The sequence below is a fragment of the Lissotriton vulgaris genome, chromosome 8 (assembly GCF_964263255.1).
Source record: "Lissotriton vulgaris chromosome 8, aLisVul1.2, whole genome shotgun sequence".
In the NCBI taxonomy this organism is placed as follows: Eukaryota; Metazoa; Chordata; class Amphibia; order Caudata; family Salamandridae; genus Lissotriton; species Lissotriton vulgaris.
The window spans coordinates 333753437-333772152 of NC_141696.1; the positions used below are offsets into that span (position 1 = coordinate 333753437).

The 18716-nt window shown below is 44.8% G+C and overlaps 1 protein-coding gene across 3 annotated transcripts in view; it reads right to left on the reverse strand.

Annotated features, from left to right (window-relative positions):
• F5 (coagulation factor V) overlaps positions 1-18716 on the reverse strand; it is a 786312-nt gene that overhangs the window by 449347 nt on the left and 318249 nt on the right. For all 3 annotated transcript variants that reach the window (XR_015299279.1, XM_086934096.1, XM_086934094.1), the window contains exon 9: positions 4504-4606. Coding sequence is in view for 2 of the 3 variants with exons in the window: in XM_086934096.1 (XP_086790222.1) it covers positions 4504-4606 (103 nt within the window). In the remaining variant the exon portion in view is untranslated. The remainder of the gene's footprint in view (positions 1-4503; positions 4607-18716) is intronic.

An 18716-nucleotide genomic window follows, 5' to 3' on the forward strand; every position in this document is an offset into this window, starting at 1 on the left:
CATCATGCCTATTAGTCTCATAAACACTCTGGCTGAGAGAGAGTTTTGATGTTGAAACTTTGTGACTAAGGCTTGAATGCTCTGTATCTTTTCTGGACTGGGATACACTAGAGCTGTAGACGTGTTTATTGTAGCCCCTAAATATTGATGTACATGAGAGGGCTGTAGGTGTGACTTGGTGTAGTTGATTGTGAATCCTAAGTCGTGCAATGTTTGCATTGTCTGAGATGTGTGTTGGACACATTGATTGATAGACTTGGCTTTTATGAGCCAATCGTCTAGATATGGGAAGACATGTATCTGTTGTCTTCTGAGATGTGCTGCTACTACTGCTAGGCACTTTGTGAACACTCTTGGTGCAGTTGTTACCCCGAATGGAAGGACTTTGAATTGATAATGCTGCCCTTCCAGTACAAACCTCAGATACTTCCTGTGAGAAGGATGTATAGGAATATGGAAGTAGGCGTCCTTTAGATCTAGTGTTGCAAGGAAGTCGTCTTGTTGCAGCAATGGGAGCACTTGTTGTAAAGTGATCATATGAAAATGATCTGAGTGTATATAGTGATTGAGGGGCCTGAGGTCGAGAATTGGTCTTAGTGTCACATCCTTTTTGTGTATTAGAAAATACAGCGAGTAAACCCCTGTTCGTTGATGTTGTAAATGGAACTATTTCAATTGCGGCCTTTTGAAGTAGTGATAGGACTTCTTGTTTGAGCAGTGTAAGATGTTCTGCAGACACTGGACGCTGCCTGGGTGGTATGCGTGGAGGGGTAGCTGTAAGTTCGAGGCAGTAGCCATACTGGATAATTTGTCTCACTCACCTGTCTGTTGTGATGGAATTCCAGACAGGTAGGAACTGTGTTAGTCTGCCCCCTACAGGAGTGGAGTGCTGTTGGGGGAGCAGAGGGAAGTCACTATTTTGTGGTGGAAGAGGTTTGATTATTGTTGTTACCTCGACCTCTTCCTTTATTGTTGTTGCCTCTATAGTCCCCTCTAAAATAACCTTCACTTGAGGATGTCTGTGTATTGGATTTGAAGAAAGCTGTATTGTCTGCTCCAGTCTGTTTGGAGCCTCTTCTATAGAAGGAGCCACGAAAGGAGCCTCTAGCTTGTGTGGATTGCAAAGCTCCCATAGATTTGGCTGTATCTGTATCTGTTCTTCATTTTCTCAAGTGCTGTGTCTACCTCTGGTCCAAACAATTGATGTTGGTTGAGTGGCTGATTTAAGATGGTAGTTTGCCCTTACTGCTTAAATCCTGAAATGCGTAGCAACGTATGACGTCAAAGTAGGACACTAGTGTTACAGTTCTAGATGCAGTGTCTGCTACATCAAGTGCGCACTTGATTGAGGCATTTGAAATTAACTTGCCTTCTTGTATAAGGTCGTTTGCCTGCGCCTTATATTGGTCGGGCAGATGTTTTAGTAGTGTCTCTAATTGATCATAGTGAGCCCTGTCATATCTTGCAAGGAGGGCTTGTGTGATAGCTATACGCCATGTATTGCTAGCTTTTGCAGCTAACCTTTTGCCTGAAGCATCTATCACCTTCGATTCTTTATCAGGGGGTGGTGCTTCACCTGATGTCTGTGAGTTTGCTCTTTTTCTGGCATTTGACACGACTAGGGAATCTAAGGGTAGCTGTCCTTTAATGTAGGCAGGATCCCTAGGAGCAGGCCTGTACTTTTTCTCAATTCTAGGGTTTAGAATGCTAGCATGTACAGGATCTTTAAATACTGGAGCATGTTTGATGACCCCTTTAATCATAGGCTTTTGTGATTGTTCAAACGTATCTAATAAAAAGTCTTCCTCTGCCTCATCTGAATGCATGGTAACCCCATCATAGATGGCAGCCCTATTCAGTAAGTGGCCACAACCAATATTGTCTTCTGGGGGAGAAGGTTTAGATGGATATGAATGTGGGTCAGAAATATCTGGCACATCTTGTGGGTTTGGGTACTCCCAATCTGGATCATCAATAGGGTAGGGAAAAGGCTCATCTGGGTCTACCCCTCCCCCTATGCTATACTCATCATCATTTGGAGGTGTATGTGGTGAAGAATGAGGAGGAGAGTTTTTTAGGAGAATTTTGAGGTGAAATGTTAAGGGGAATAGGAGATGAAGGGGAATGAAGTATAGGAGAAAAAGGGTGCATAGGAGATGTGGCTGAGTCCTTCTTCTTGACAGGCACTGCAGGTGTAGCTGCTGTGTCTGACTTCCTCTTCCTGTGTGGTGTAGTGGATACATGACATGTCTTTGGGTCAATGTAGATCTTCTTTTGTAGAGGATCAGGTTGGAAAAGGTCTTCTCCTTGCGGAACCTTTGCCGGCGCCAAATTTTTCAGTTCCGGGCATGGTTGCTGCTTGTCTTTAGCCTTAGGAGTTGTTACTGTGTCCTTTGGCGTATATTTCGGCACCAAAGGTATTGTTTTCGGAGTCGTAGGCTGTTTCGAGGGCTTGAGTGCATCGGAATCAGGCCTTGTAGGTTTTGGTACCAAAGATATTGGCTTCGGAGTAGAAGCTGGTCTCGTCAACCTCGAGGTGTCAGACGCTGGCTTCATAGTTTTGTCTTTTGAAGTCGACTGTTTCGGAGCCGGGACTTCTTTCGGTTTCGGTGCCGAGGGAGCTGGTGGGATCGACAGATGCAGCTTGCTTGGTAAGGAGCTACCGGAAGGCTTGAGTATTTTCTTCGGAGCCGGGCTCGATGGCGGGGCTTTCGAAGTGTTTTTTCGGTTGCGATTTGGGTGCTGGGTAAGGGGCAGGGGGCAGTAGTACTCACGCGCTGACCCGATGGTATGGAGTCATTAGAGTCGTCTGCCCCGGATACGATTTTGAGATTGTCTGAATCTTCTTCGGGGACGAGCAGAACTTCTTCGTCGAAGATATCCACCGGTTCCGGTGCCGATCTCTGCATGTCGTGTTGACGGGCCCTCCGATCTCGAATGGTCTTCTTGGATCGAAAGGATGCACAGGCTGTACAGCTGGATTCGTCATGTTCTGGCAATAAGCACAGGTTGTGATGGTCACTGAGTGGAAACTTTGCACCACACTTGGGGCATCTTTTGAATGGCGTCCAAACCATGAGGTGTAGGCCTCACGGCGTGGATAGGCCCAACGGCCCGGGTCGACGACCGGAATCGAGCTGATGGAGTCGAGTCGACGTTTATCGATATCGAAAGTAGTTTGGTGAAGTTTGAATACGTTTTTATGCGTCGAAGAACTTGAAAAGTAGATTTCGAACCAGAGTGGAAAAGTTTAATCCGAACCCAGTGGCGGCAAAAAACAATCTAAGGATGGAGCCGATGTCCATGCGCACTATCGTCCAAGGGAGGAGTCACCTATCTCGTGACTACAAAAGACTTCTTCCAAGACGACAACAACATGCAATCATCCAAGTCCAACACCAGGTGGCGATCTAATGCAAAGTGTAGAATCTGCAGCTCATATGCCTCGAACATTTCTTTTCCTGGTCCGTGGAGTCAGAAGCTGAATTCTCCACCATCAAAAGAAAAATTTGCGGGGCGATTTCCTTACACAGATTTGATGGCGCCGCACCCAGTGTGCTGACAACAGGTGCCAGTGACAAAGGGTTGGGAGCGGTCCTCACCCAGAGAGCGGAAGAGGGTACGGAGACCACTGTGGCATTTGCCTCACGCTCCCTCACCTCCTGTGAAGAGAGGTACAGCATGATTGAGAAGGAAATGTTAGCAACCATTTGGGAGATGGAAAAGTTTTGCCAATATCTGTGGGGGTCGAGATTCACACTGCGAGCAGACCACAAACCCCTGATCAAAGTCCTCACCTCCAGTTGCAACATAACAGCCACCCCACACATTGCGAAGATGACGTTGCGTCTCTTAGACTTCGTGTACGATGTGGAATACATCCCGGGTCCCCAGAACAGAGTGGCAGACTTCCTCACCAGGGCATCGGCCATGGAAGGGGCAGTTGAAAAAGTAGGAGTTGGACAAGTACAGAGTGGCGTTCCTGACAGATCACGAACACACTATCAGTGTCAAGGACTGGGCAGAAGCCTATGCGAAAGACTCAGAACATTTATAAGTCAAACTGTATGTCACACGCAGTTGGCCATAAAAGAAGCACACGAAGGGAAACGTCAGGAAATACTGGGAAGTCAGAGATGAACTTTCAATCACTGATGACTCAGTGTTTCTGCTGCGAGGAGACAGAGTGGTGCCCCCAGAAAAACTAGTTGACTGCATACTCCACATCCCCCATTAAGGCCACCTGGGCATCATCAAGGCAAAAAGAAGAATTAAACTACTATACTGGTGGCAAGCCATGGATAATCAAGTGGAGAGATAATACAGTTACCGCAACCATCCATGTACTATAACAGAAATAAATAATACTTCCACATGGGTATGTTTGTGAGAAACACATTATATATATTTTTTTAATCCACTAGGTTAGTTGGGACATTGTACATAGCAACAGCTAATGACCAAATTAATCACAACAAATAAAGCAAATTTCCTCTTTCTTACCTCGTTGATCCATGGGGTACGTAGCTCCTTCCATGGCCTTTGATATGGACACTCCATGGGGATAAATACTGTAGGGCCTAGAAGCCATATTTCTGAATACTATCTGTCGACAGAATATTAAAGAGATAAGTTTAGCATATCAACGAAAGCCTCCTTTTGATATTGCATCAACTTGTGCAACTCGCAATATTAATCTGCATATAAACATTTTGATACCTAATTGCGAATACGTGCTCTTAGATGGCAGAGACTGAAAACGTCCTTGCGTCTAGGCACCTTGAAGAAATGCCAAACAAAGGAATAGAGGAATGGCTGTATTTATATGGATGAGCAGATTAATCTGTGAGACAAGTTATGAAGTGCCATGTGCTTTACAGTACTTCTGGACACGTTGACCAATGTATGGTAGGGTAGGGCCAACATTTTACTCCCAATGGGCAGTAATAGTTAAATATTGAATGGTAGTGTCAACATTTTACTCACAATGGGTTTTAATAGTTAAATATTGAATGGTAGTGGTGACATTTTACTCACAATGGGTTTTAATAGTTAAATATTAAATGGTAGTGGTAACATTTTACTCACAATGGGTTTTAATAGTCCAATATTGAATGGTTGTGGTAATATTGTACTCACAATGAGTTTTAATAGACAAATATTGCATGTTATTGCTAACATTTGACTCACAATTAGTTTCAATAGGTAAATATTGAATGTTATTGCTAACATTTGACTCACAATGGGTTTGAATAGTTAAATATTGTATGGTAGTGGAAACATTTGACTCACAATGGGTTTTTACAGTAAATATTGTGTAACAGTGCTAACATTCGACTCACAATGGGTTTCTATAGTTTCTATAATTTAGACAACTGTTCTAATTTTCATTGGTGAAACCAATATGAAGTAATATTTCATTCAGTAGTAGTGTACAAATAGGGGTCTGTAATTGTTCGGAAGGTTTATGATTTGATTTGATTGATTTGAACATTTATTTAGTGCATGAATGCCCAGGGGCCTCTAGGCCCTGGTACCAGAAAATCCAGAAAGGTTGCTGATAAAAACTGTAGAAGGAAATATTAGTTAGTGAAGAGCCAGGTTTTTAGCGATTTCCTGAAGGATAACAGCATTGGGCTGTACATTATGCCTGCCAAAAGCGAGTTTCATTGTTTAACCGTCCCGAAAATGAAGCTTCTTCCACCCCAACAAGCTTTCCTTTATCTGGAGGTGTGTAGGCATTTACTATGTGCAGATATTAGGTTCCTGGAAGGCACATACCAGATCAGATGATTCTTCAGATATTAAGAATTGGGATTTAAATGTAATCCTCTTATACACTGGGAGCCAGTGCAAGGATCTCAAACAGTGGGAGACTGGCTGGGATCTTGGAATATCCAGCAGCAGTCTGGCTGCCGCATTTTGGAGACGCTGTAGCTTTTGTAGATACTGCTTTTGGATATTTATGTACAAAGCATTACCATAATCCAATCTGGGCAGGGCTAATGCAGTCACAAGTGTTTTTAGGGTGTCAGGCGGAATGAAAGGGCGAACTCTCCTGATTATCTTTAAGATAAAAAAGATTGTAGAAGTGAGGGTACAGATCTGATTTTTGAAAGTCAGATTGTCATCAAAAACAAACCCTAAGTTTTCCACCTTCCGCACTGGAACTGTAAGGTTTCCCAAACTGGAATACCACTATCTGGATGACCAAAAGGAGGAATCTGTACCCAACAGGAGAACCTCCGTCTTTCCACCATTCAATTTTAGGTAGTTGGAACTCATCCACTGGTTGACCTGAGTCATGCAGCTATTAAATCGATCTGCTGTCTCGTCAACATTACTGGAAACTGACACCACTATCTAGGTGTCATCAGCATAAGAGACCACTGAGAAGCCAAACTGCCTGATAATTTTAGCCAGAGGAGTAACATAGAAATGTAACAGCGTAGGGCTTAAGGACGAGCCCTGTGGCACGCCACAAGGGAGTGTGAATTGTTTGAATGAGAAAGCTCAGGAATCTACTGACTGAACCCTGTCAGAAAGAAATGACAGCACCAACTTAAGAGCGGTGCCTCTGAATCCTAACTCTGATAACCTGTTGGCCAATATTTCATGTTTCACTTTGTCAAAGGTCGCCAATAGATCTAGCAGAATCCGGGCGTCCTTACCACCCACATCCAAAATTGCTCTTAACCATTAAGCAGCATGACGAGGGCTGTCTCAGTGCTTTCCCCCTCCCAGAAACCGTATTGTGATGAATCCAAAAGTTCCATGGAGGAAATGAAAGGTGTAAGTTGTGAATTTAGTATTTTCTCCTGCACCTTTGCCGGGAAGGGTAGTCTAGAGATAGGTCTAGAGCTGCCGGGAACGGCTGGATCAAGATTGTTTTGAGAGTGAGAATCAAGGCTTTTCCAAACATCAGGGAAAATACCTGAGCAGATGATCTCTTTGAAAAAAAACAGCTGTTCACTGGTGATTTCAGGAATAAGCTGCAGCATTTTGAGAGGGCATGGATCAGATGGAGCCCCCGATTTGGAAGTCCTTACCACCTGAGTAATATGTTCTGCGGGGGAAGGGAAAAGGAAACAAACAGATTAGATGGGGAGGGAGATGTGACTGCTGGAGAGTTTCCAAGTAGGGTTTCGTCACTGTCCCTAAAGGATTTATACACTGTCTCTACTTTGTCCTTAAAAAACTGTGCCAGTGAATTGCTAAATTCACTGCTCTCCATCCTAGGGGGCTCTGGTAGTTTGGCTAGGCTTTTAACTGTCGAAAAAAGCTCTTTACTGGAATTCTTCGCCTGCAAAATGTTTGCTGAGAAGAATTTGCTTTTCTCTTCCATTATCAATTTCTTATAATCAGACACTGATTGTGCGTATTTTGTTTTTTCTGTTGGGCCATAGTTTGCTCTCCACTGCCTTTCCTTCCTTCTACAGATTTGTTTCTGAGCTCTTAGTTTGTCGGAGAAGCAGGGTTCTGATTGATTTTCCCTCATAGTGGGCAAGGTCTTTACATGTGCTAAAGGGTCAATCCAGCTTTAATCCAGGTGGAGAGCCTATGAACTGCACTATTAGCATCTGTAGTGAGTTTGAGCTTTGAGCTAGATAGGGACTCTTGTAAGGTAAGTGGGTCGATGTTCTTCCAGTCACGACCTTTAGTTACAATGGGGGGATTATGAGGTCTTGGAGAGTGCTGATCAGTACTCACGAACAACATTATGGTTTTATGTTCTGACCAAAGGATGGACAGCACTTCTGAGACCTCCATGGATGGATTTGAAGTAAATATGCCATCTAAGGTATGTCCTGCGTCGTGTGTGGCATGCTCAACTATCTGTCTCAAGGAACAACTAGCCATTGTATTGACTAGCAAAGCTGTACCACGGTCCTCCAGTTTTTCTAAATGATAATTGAAGTCCCCCAACACTGAGAAATCAGCTGTGTCAATACTAGATTCATTGAATGGACTTATGTAATTCACAAAGGTGGTTCTTGAGCCTGTGGGTCTGTATAACAAAATGCCCTTAAAAGTATCGTTTTTGCTTAACGTAATCCGAACGATAGAACTTTGCAGTTTGGAGTGCTGCCTGCTGCAGACCCAAAAACGGACAAATTGTCTCTGAAGATAATTGCTAGCCCCCACCTCACTTTTCTACTCGATCTGCTATAAGAATCAAATAGCCTGCTGGAATGGCTAAGCCCAAATTTGGGTTGGAAATTTTGGCCTCCCAGGTTTCGGTGACAAATGACAAGTCCAGCTTATATGAGTCCACCATCTCTGCAAATTCTATATTGTGTTTTATTAGGAACTGTGTGTTCATGAGCATACCCTGGAACACCTCCGTACCTCCTGGTTTAGGATGTCTATGTGGGGTTTACAGCAGAGCTAGCTCTGATCTTGGCAAAGCTCAGGTGTAGATTACACTGGTCACATTGCTTGGGCTCACTCTGCAGATATAATAGGGAGCACTTAGAATTTTTGACTACAATAGTTAGGGTCAGTAATTCATCCCAGGAGTATTTATTAGTAGACCCACCTCCTGGAATGAAACAGGCAGGGGTTGTGGCACTGGGCATGGTCCAGGCGCAGATGAGCTTGCCTTAGGCGCACCAGCGTGTCCGCTCAGGCATATGACTAAATAGGTGGTTGCGTTGGGAGACTAGACCGCGTACCACCCAGAAGTGCCTGCGGACACTGTAAATGACTGGAATGAGTGTATCTGATCTCTAACGCCCTACGCGCAAACAGCACTAGTTGCGATGGAACAGGGCTGAGACCTGACCACCAAAAGCCAGACAGGTGAGTCATGCTGTTTTAAACGTTCCACAAGTGCACAGAGAGGCCAAAAGTGCAAATGTGCCAATTAATCCGACCAAAATAAAATACAGTTTGTAAAATTGACATAACTGCAACGGGGCATAGTTTTTAAAGTCGTTAGAAGTTTAAAAATAGTATGCCACCCTAGGGAAGTAAGTCTAGAGCAGCCGCTGCAACCTTACCGCTAGTTCTACAGGTGTGCATATCAGGAAATGCACAAGATCATCCAATCAACACGTTTTATGGAGGCATGTCATGAAAAGTCAAATTCTTCATAACATGTCCTCCATGAATAAATGGCATATTGTGCCTTTTTTCAAGAAGCATGAGGCACCTCATCTGAGATGCAGAACAAAGGTACCGACAATTAGGTTATCACTTGTAGGTAGCTGGGAAAAAAATATTTTTCACTATGAAGCAAACCACAAATTGAGCATTGCAAATACGTGAAAAGTATAAACTGCAAATCGTAGGGAGATATTTTGGAAGTTCTGAGTGGCACTTTAGTCATCTGGATTTTACGCATCAATGTGTTCAACAAACGTCACCCACACCATGTAAAAATCAGGAACCGAGCATTGGATGTTAAGGATCACAAATCATTAGCAGTCCTGCCAAGTATCACACATCAGGCGTTAGACTAATGCATTTCAGTGCAGTACTCTGATTTACCATGCTGAAATGCATTGTCACATGTTATGCTGTGTGACACCTGGCACTGAAAGTGTGTGCAGCGCGCCACCTGTGACATGCGCGTGTTTTGCTCCCGCAGGTTTGGGGTTCACATCTGAGCTAAGGCTGCTGGCAGTGGCAGCCTCACTCAACTGCTGCAATGTAAATATCATGATTGTGATTTTGATTCCCCATTGAATGGCTCTAACCATCAACCTTACGTCTTCATGGGGTACGTCATACCCTGCTGCTGGAGCAGGGAGTTTGTTTTGGGAGGTAGCAGAAGGCTCCTGGTTTGAGGGAAGCGCCGCAAATAATCATGGCGCCGCTCACAGCGCTGCCTGCTGCAGCTCGCACCTGGTCAACGTGTGCTGTCTGTCAGTTGTTAATACCACCGTGGCCGAATTTTATTGACGGAGAGGAGTTAGTGAAGGAGCGGCTGCCAAAACAGTCTGCCACTGGACGCCCCGCCCGGGACTCACAGAAGTCAGGACAGCGGCTTAGACAGACTATTGGAGGTAGGCCGGGTGGCAAACATGAATTGCCGCGTCCCGCAGTGGCTCGTAGCCTGAGCCTGCCTGCATACAGCCAGCATTGCACACCAGAGTTGCTGCCTGCAATTGAAAACACAAAAGCGCGAGGCCAGAATTAGTTAGCGTTATGGGAGCCCAGTCTACTGCCTCTGAAGTTGTCCAGGGTCTCATCAGCAGGCACTTGACATGCATACCTGGATGATGGTAAAACAATAAGTTGATAATGTGATGTGGATACATTCAGGTAGAGTCATGATGGGTCATTCACGTATTGAAGGACCAATAAGCAAGGACAGCCACTGATCCTACACACTTTGTAGCATTGCTGAGTGCAGTCTTGAGGCAGAGATGCAAACTCGAAATGCTAGGGTATTTTCACATCGTGCACAGACAGGTTGTAAATGCGCTCCACACTGGGATTGGATACAGTTAACACTTCGTTATTCGTAGCATTTATTCAGTCTAAGTAACCTTGCTGGCGAGTGTCACTCATAGTCGTTGAAATGTCACTCATAATTACACCGGATTTATGAAAATGTCACACATAGCAATCTGAAACCTTGACAGCTATGCATCAGAAAGAAGGTAGACATGGATTTGCATCCAAATAATTTGCCTCCAGACTAAACACGTAAGAAAAGTTTATTTTTCTCAATACATTTCTCAATATGCATGTGTGTTGTTAGGTACATCACACACACAAATTTTTTTTTTAAAGTGTTAAACTATTTCAAAGTGTAGTATGGAATGGTACCTTCTTGTACGAAACCTATGCTTTATATCATGCACACACCATTTCACTTTGGTGCAAGGGGATGTAGTGAGGTTCCGTGATTCTGAACCCGTTCAATAAAGGTCGTCGTATCGAGACGATTTTGGTATCAGCGGACCGCAAATGACGAGTGCGGTATGTACGAGTGTTTTCGTCATAATCGATCAATCAAAACACTGTGTATTCAGAGATTTCGTTCGAACCCTTGTTCCATTTTGTGTACGGCAGCCATTTTGTGGTTGCCCTCACATAGGCCGATGACTGCGGCCGAACGAGTCTTTGGGACACGTGCACCTTTAGCTCACTTTTGTGTGACCTGAATGAACTGACTCCCTTGCCCGAGGCTGACCTCGTTGAGCCTGCTCCTTGTTAGGCAGCTGGTCAGATAGAGATCAAAGAGCAGGACATTGCTGAGTTTATGGTACATGCACACACCCTTCTATATTGCTTCTCATCTGTTTCTGTTCCTTCCTTTATGGCCTATTTATGGTTTGGGTTGAGGTCCTTTTTATTATGGGTCTGTCCGGCCTGTCCGGGCAAGAATGTTGGATTTTTTTGCCTAGTCATTTCTGGTGGGCTGGACAACTGAAAGTGGGCTTGTCGTTATGCGATACTTGTGAAATGTCACTGTATGATTGGTTCATTTGTAAGTAATTGATGCTAGTCAGGAATGTGATTTTCTGCATAAAAGACGATGTCTCGCTTTACTAAATTGTGCAGTCTCTAGCGAACCACCCGTGTTGTGCTTCGTAGACCTCTGTTCCTGGTTGCAGCCAATAATATTGGTCTTTGACGTCATCTAGAAGTGTCCTGTGTCTCTGTTTGACAAGACAGAAGAACTCGAAGATTTCGGGCGTTTCCCCTGGCGCCGCTGGGTTCTAAAACCTGGTTCTTCAGTTGTCGCCCAACGTGGGGCGACTTCAGCGGTCCCGGTCCAAGCCTGAAGATCGTGAGGAGCTTCGTGTGAAAATTCTGGAGGAAGGCCTGCCACTTCATCGAACCCTGTATGTCGTCGCGGTCCGAAAGTCTTTGCTGCGAGGTTTCCCGCTTTCCGACGGCTACGAAGGACTGCTGCCCTGACTGTCGCCCTGTCTTGGAGCCATTAGACGATTTGTAGAGCGAGACAATAGACGGGTCTTCTGGCGACGTCATCGATATTTCAGTTAAGTATGAGTGGAGCGTCTCCCAGTCCTTAGTTTTGTTTTGGGTATCCCCTTGGGATCTTTGATTTGGGACTTGCAAACTCCAAAGCCGAGGGACTCGTGTATTCGCGAGGCTGTCGTATCCGATATTCCCTTGAAGTTTGAAGCTAGACTAGAGAGCGAAGATGCCTGGTCTTAGCAGACTTGGAAAGATATTTTGTTGTAGTTGTAATAGGGATTCCCGATTGGAGGACTCGCGTCCGGTGCCTCCGATTGGAACTCCGACCTATGAACTCTATTTAAAACATGGTGTGGGCCCTATCACGTATAATGAAGTGTGGGTTCGCTATACTAGGAAGGATGGTGTCCTAAAGTGGCCCCAATATGGTAGCTATGATACGGAGATTTTAGATAATTTAGAAGTCAAATTATTCAAGAAGAAAGCCCGGCCGGCGATGTTTGACTCTTTCCGCCTTTGGTGAAAGGAAGCCAAACAGAAAGAAATTAAGTTAGCAAAGAGAAATAAAAGAGAGAGAGGTGTTTTGGTAATGCAAGCTTCCATACAGTTTAGAGATAACGAAGAAGAACAAGAGAGTGAACAGTTGCTTAGGCATCGTAAAATGGCGATTGATAAAGGTTATCAAGCTTTGCCACCTCAGCAACAAGAGGCAAAGAAAGACCTTGAGAAAGATTCTTTGATGGCACATTTGTTGAGTTCGCCACCCCCTTATGTGCAGAGTGCTACAGCACCTCAGCCACCTTTAGTTGTGCAACCTCCGGTTGCTTTGCCACCTGTGGTTCTACAACAGCCAGCTCCTCTTCAATTGGCTCCTATTCCTTTGGCGGAGCCTTCTCAAGGGCCGCCGACTTTGCTACCTGCTTCGTCTCCAACTCCTACGCCTGTATTATCTACTCCTTCTGCTACTACTCCTATGCATACTTTGTCTCATCCCATTTTTCCTCCTGTTCTGTCGTCACCTCCTCTTTCTGTTCGACAAAGAATGACCAATACTGTTACTGGTCTCTTTTCTCCTCTCTTTGGGTCATTGGGTATGACCCCTGTTTCAGAGCGTAAACAATTGCGTAGCCAATTGCCTGGTCCCGATGAGCGGACAGTGTTGGATCATTTAGCACGTAAATGGGTTACTTATCCTTTGAAGTATAATTTTGAGTCTGTTATGGATGTTTTCCGTCAATGGGAAGCACCGACGCAGAGATATGTTTTTGGGACAATGTGTACTTTCCTTCGTGAAGAATGGGAAGATGGTGATTTGGGACAGTCTCCGCCTGAGATGTTCCGTGTACAGTCTGAGTTTGCAAAGGGAACTGTAGTGGGTGTTGATGTTGAGAAAGCAGTTGCGACATTGTTGTCATTTAGGAGTGAATCTCCTTCTAGGCTGTTGTTTGAGCCTGATTCTTCAGTTAGGAGAAAGGCGCGACAATATCCGATGAGAGAGGTTCCCCCAGTTTGGAGAGCAGGAGATGTTGCCGCTAATCCACCTATTCCGCCTAATTTTCAGCGTGTTTGGGTACATGTTCCATGGAAGCGAGTTGAAGTTTTGGCCCTTAAGCAGTCTTTGCCTGATCCACGTAAAACTCCTGCAGGGTACAATAAGGAATTATCACAGACTGCAGATTCATGTATTATGAACTTAGCCGACATAGACATGTTGTTTGGGAATGCAGTTCCACAGCCTATATGGGAAATGATTCATCATACGGATCATGCGCAAGAGTTAGGTGATACATGGGCTAATATTGGTGCTACAGATGCTAGACAAGTTGGTGGTGCTAAACCAGAGGCTTTAGTTGCAGAACTCCATGGTAGGATTGTTAATTACATGAAGACTTTGATGCCTGCCGTGAGTGTCAATTGGGACAAGTTGTCTGCATGTAAGCAGAAGAAAGACGAAAGTATGTCTGACTTTTTCACTCGGTTCGAGGAGACGTTTGTCGACGATAGTGGTCAGGACATGAGTACGGAAGGTGGTCAACGGTTGTTCGTTGACAAGTTCGTGCATAATTTGCTTCCAGAGTTGTGCAATAAGTTGAAGGATTCTGAGAGTGTTTGGGCTGTTTCTTCGTCAGCACAGATTTTGGCTACTGCACAGTACTACGAGAATAGAGATAAAGATGAGAAAGATGAAGCCGACAAGAAGACTAAAGAGTTAAAGACGAAGGTTCTTTTACAGGAAGCGTATCCGCCTCGTAATATTCAGCGCGATTATCAGCAACCTCAGCAATATCACAGAAACTCGCAGAGGTTCGAGTCTTCTCAGCAGCGTTTTCCTGTAGGCCCTAATCAGTGTGCGTATTGTAAAGAAGAGGGTCATTTCAAGAATAGTTGTCCGGTTCTGTTACAACGTACGAATGGTGCTTCTGGTGTGAGAGGTCGAGGTGTTCAGCAAGCTCCTAGAGGTAGAGGACGTGGTGTTTTCCCTCAGAATGCGCGTTCCTTGCCTCCACAGAATTCAATGAATAGTTTTGATCAGCAGAATGGTGCGTCTGGTAGGACGGCTCAGTACTATACGGACGACTACTATGTCGAAGGTGAGAATATGGATGGTAATGATTGTTAGGACAGCCATAGACAAAGAGAGGGAGTCGTTTTAGTTCCAGTAGATTAGTGTGGACCTTATGTTAAAGTGATCGCATCAGGTGTGTCAGAGCCTTTTCTGATGGATACTGGTGCTGCAAAGAGTTCTATTAAATGTAAATGTAAATGTAAATGTATAGGCATTTATATAGCGCACTACTTACCCGGAGGGTCCCAAGGCGCTTCGACCGCTGCGAAACCCTTCCTGGCTTCTCTGAGAGATGGTCCCTTAATGGGTATCTCCAGGGTGAGACCAGGCATCCCCGGCGGTCTGGTGGGGCCGTTAGTGAAGATGAGGCAAGCTAATGCCCAGAGTTGCCGAGTGTGATCGCTGATCAGAGTGGGCACCGAGGCGAGAGAATTATCGAGTCCGCTGACCCTGGTCCAGAAACCTGCCGCGCCGGGAATCGAACCCTGGTCCCGGGCCGTCCTCTGCTCTCGGGTCATGCACTCTAAACTCCCTGGCGCACCTTTGTCTGGCTTAATGAATGTTTCAGTAGGTTTTTCTGGCGCCCCGGTTACTAATCTGATTTCCTGTCCGTTGTCTATTTCTGTTGGACCTTGTGAATTCGAAGCACCCCTTATTCTGACGATAGGTTGTGGTGAAAACTTGTTGGGATTAGACTTGTTGAAAAGATTGTATGCATCGCTACATTGTTCTCCTTCAGGAGTACAGCTTACATTAGGTAAGAGAGTGATCTCTCCGATGTATTTATCTGAAGATCGACTTCCAGCTGAATTGTCTTCTCTCCCTGATTCTGTTTGGGCTACTGGTCCTAATGATGTGGGTCTTTTGGAGTTTCTGCCATACGTTGTGACGTTGAAAGAGAATGCTAGATTGCCACGTATTCCCCAATATCGGATTTCCAGTGATGGTGATAGAGCACTTCTGGCGATCATCTATGATCTGATTGAGAAAGGTGTGATTGAAGAGACGAGAGGTAATGTGTGCAATAGTCCGGTTTTGCTTGTTCTGAAACGTACAGATTCTTCACAACCGCCTGTATATAGGTTTGTGATCGATTTTCGCGAGGTGAATAAAATAGTAGTAGCGCAATTTCCTGTTGTTCCAGATATCACCGCTTTACAGACTTTGATTCCGGCTTCAGCCTCGTGGTTTTCGGTGATTGACTTGAAGAATGCTTTCTTCAGTATCCCGATTGCCGTGGAGAGTAGAGATATTTTTGGCTTCTCTTTGGGAGGCCGAAGTTTCCGGTTCAAGCGCGCTCCTCAAGGCTATTGTGAGAGTCCATCGATCTATAGTCAGGCTTTGAAAACACAGCTTGATTCGATTGTTTTACCTGATGGTGCTGCCCTTATTCAGTATGTTGACGACTTGTTAGTTGCGGCTGACAATGAAGAGATTTGCAAAGAGGCTACTTTGTCGTTGTTGCGTCCTTTGTCGGACTTCCATCATAAGGTGTCTCTTTCGAAGTTGCAATATTGTCGACAAGAAGTTACCTACTTAGGTCACCTCTTATCGAAGGAGGGAAGAAGATTGACTCCAGAAAGAATTCAAGCTATTGCGAAAATGAGTGTGCCTACGACACAGAGAGAAGTGCGTGCTTTTCTGGGTATTACATCATACTGTAGACAGTGGATCCCTAATTTTTCTCTGCTTGCGAAACCTTTGATTGCTCTTACTGTTAAGGATACTCCGAATCCTATTCCTTGGACTGACGAATGTCAGAAGAGCTTTTCAGAATTGCGAGATGCGTTGTGTTCGGCTCCTGTGTTGGTAACTCCGGACTACAGCAAGCCTTTTACACTCTATGTGCACGAGAGAGAGGGATGTGCATTATCAGTTTTGACACAACAGTTCGGCGATAAGCAACATCCATGCGCGTATTTTTCGTCGACTTTGGATCCCGTAGCTAGAGCGTTACCGAGTTGTTTGAGAGCTACAGCGGCAGCGGCTGTCTCTATTCGACAGTCTGCTAGCTTGGTGATGGATAATACATTGATTGTGATGGTTCCACATGCAGTGGATACCTTGTTGAATCGCACCAAGACACAGCACTTAACTAGTGCTCAGTTGTCAGGTTATGAATTGACTCTCTTAGCGAGTCATGTGCATATAAAGAGATGCAATACATTGTTGCCGATTTCAGTTGAGACAGATGTTACTGAACAACATGATTGCTTCCTTAGGACAGAGGAAGAAACGAAAGGGAGAATAGATCCTAGGGACACTCCTCTTCCAGATGTGATGGTACCTTATGGGTTGATGGTTCGTGCTTTAAGCTTCCGAATGGTGATACGACTGCGGCATATGCTGTTACGACTTTGCATACGATTGTTGAAGCTGCACGTATCCCACAAAATTCAGCACAAGCAGCAGAGTTGATTGCATTGACAAGAGCGTGTGTGTTGACGAAAGGGAAACGAGTGACTGTTTACACTGATAGCCAGTATACTTCATGCATTTATTTTTATTTATTTTGAAAGTGTTATATAGCGCAGACAAGATCTTTGCAGATATCAGAGCGCTTTACAAAGGAAGGGGTACAAGAGGGAGCATAGTTGCACAGGTAAGTCATTAAAGCTAGCAGTACAAAAGGTGGGGGCAAAGCCAATCATGTAAATCAAAAATACAAGTAATACAAATAAGCAATGGGGTCAAACAAGTAATACTGATCGGTGCAGAGTCTTTAAAGATACCGAAATGATAGTTCAGGTGTATTTAGCCATGAGGATAGCTTTTACTTCTTTCTTAAAGAGTGTAGTGGAAGAGATGCGCCTTGTTTCGGGAGGTAGTGAAATCCAGATCCTGGGTGCCATTCTTGAGAAGGAGCGTTTATAGGTTTTTCCTTCCGGAATCTTCGTGGTTTCAGTAGAAGATTGTTTGTGCCTCTAGTGTTTCTAGCGCCGCCAGATATTGTCAGCTTCTGAGTGAGGTAGCCGGGTGAGTTCAGGTGTACCGCCTTGTGTGTCAAGCAGGCGATTTTCAGATGTATTCTGGCTTCAAAAAGCAGCCAGTTCAGCGATTTCAAGTCAGGGGAAATGTAAGAGTGCTTTCTTGACCCAGTGATGAGTCTCGCTGCAGCGTTTAGAGAAGCTCTTAGGGGTGCGGTAGTGGTTAGGGGGAGACCGCAGAGGGCGATGCTGCCATATTCAATTCGAGGGATGACTAGTGCTTGTACTGCTGTTTGGAAGTCTTTGGCAGGGAGGAATGGTTTAAGTTTCCTCAGGGTATTGATTTGGAAGTTCGCTCCCTTAGTTGCCTTGCTGATATGTTGCTGCATGTTGAGACTGGTGTTGAGTGTTATACCTAAAGATTTTGCTGAGTCCACGATGGTGGGTTGGACATTGAGTGTGGTTAGGTGTTTAAGCCAACTTTGAGTAGTGGATATCTTCGCTGAGGGTGAGATCAGCAGGAACTCTGTTTTCAGCGCATTGAGTTTGAGATGATTATCGGCAAGCCAGGATTGGGTGCTTCTGATCGTTGAGTTCAGGAGCAGAATGTATTTGGGGGATTGTACCTTGAGATAAAGTTGGGTGTCATCGGCGTACATGTGAAATTGTACATTGGATGCTTGTAGCAAGGTGGTGAGAGGTTCCATAACTAGGTTGAACAGAGTCGGGGATAGGGAGGATCCTTGGGGGACGCCTAGCGTTACAGGTACTGGCGAGGACAACAGGTTGTTGCTCTTGAATTTCTGTGACCTGTTGTGTAGAAAGGAAGTGAACCACTTGAGAACAGTTCCAGATAAACCCATTCTTGTGTTTAGTAGTTCGAGTAGATTCTCATGTTTAACGGTGTCGAATGCTGAAGAGAGATCAAGAAGGATGAGGAGGCAGGTGTCATTCTGGTCTAGCATTTGAAGTGCGTCGTCAATTATGTGGGTCATAGCAGTTTCTGTACTGTGACCTGCTCGGAAGCCTGATTGATGAGGGTTGAGGAGATCGAAATGTACAATGTGTTTAGTCAATTGTAGTGTGCGCATTTTTCCAGCAGTTTGGCGAGAGTAGGAATATTGGTAATGGGACGGTAATTGTTCAGATCAGAAGGGTCGGCTGTAGGTTTCTTTAGTAAGGGTGTGACCTGTTCAACTTTGAGGGAGTCAGGTATGGTTCCTTGTTTGAGAGAGCTGTTGATAATTTTAGTCCAGAGTGGGAGAAGCAAAGGGGTAAAGTCTTTTACAGCATTAGCAGGAAGGGGGTCCTTGAGGTGGTTGGAT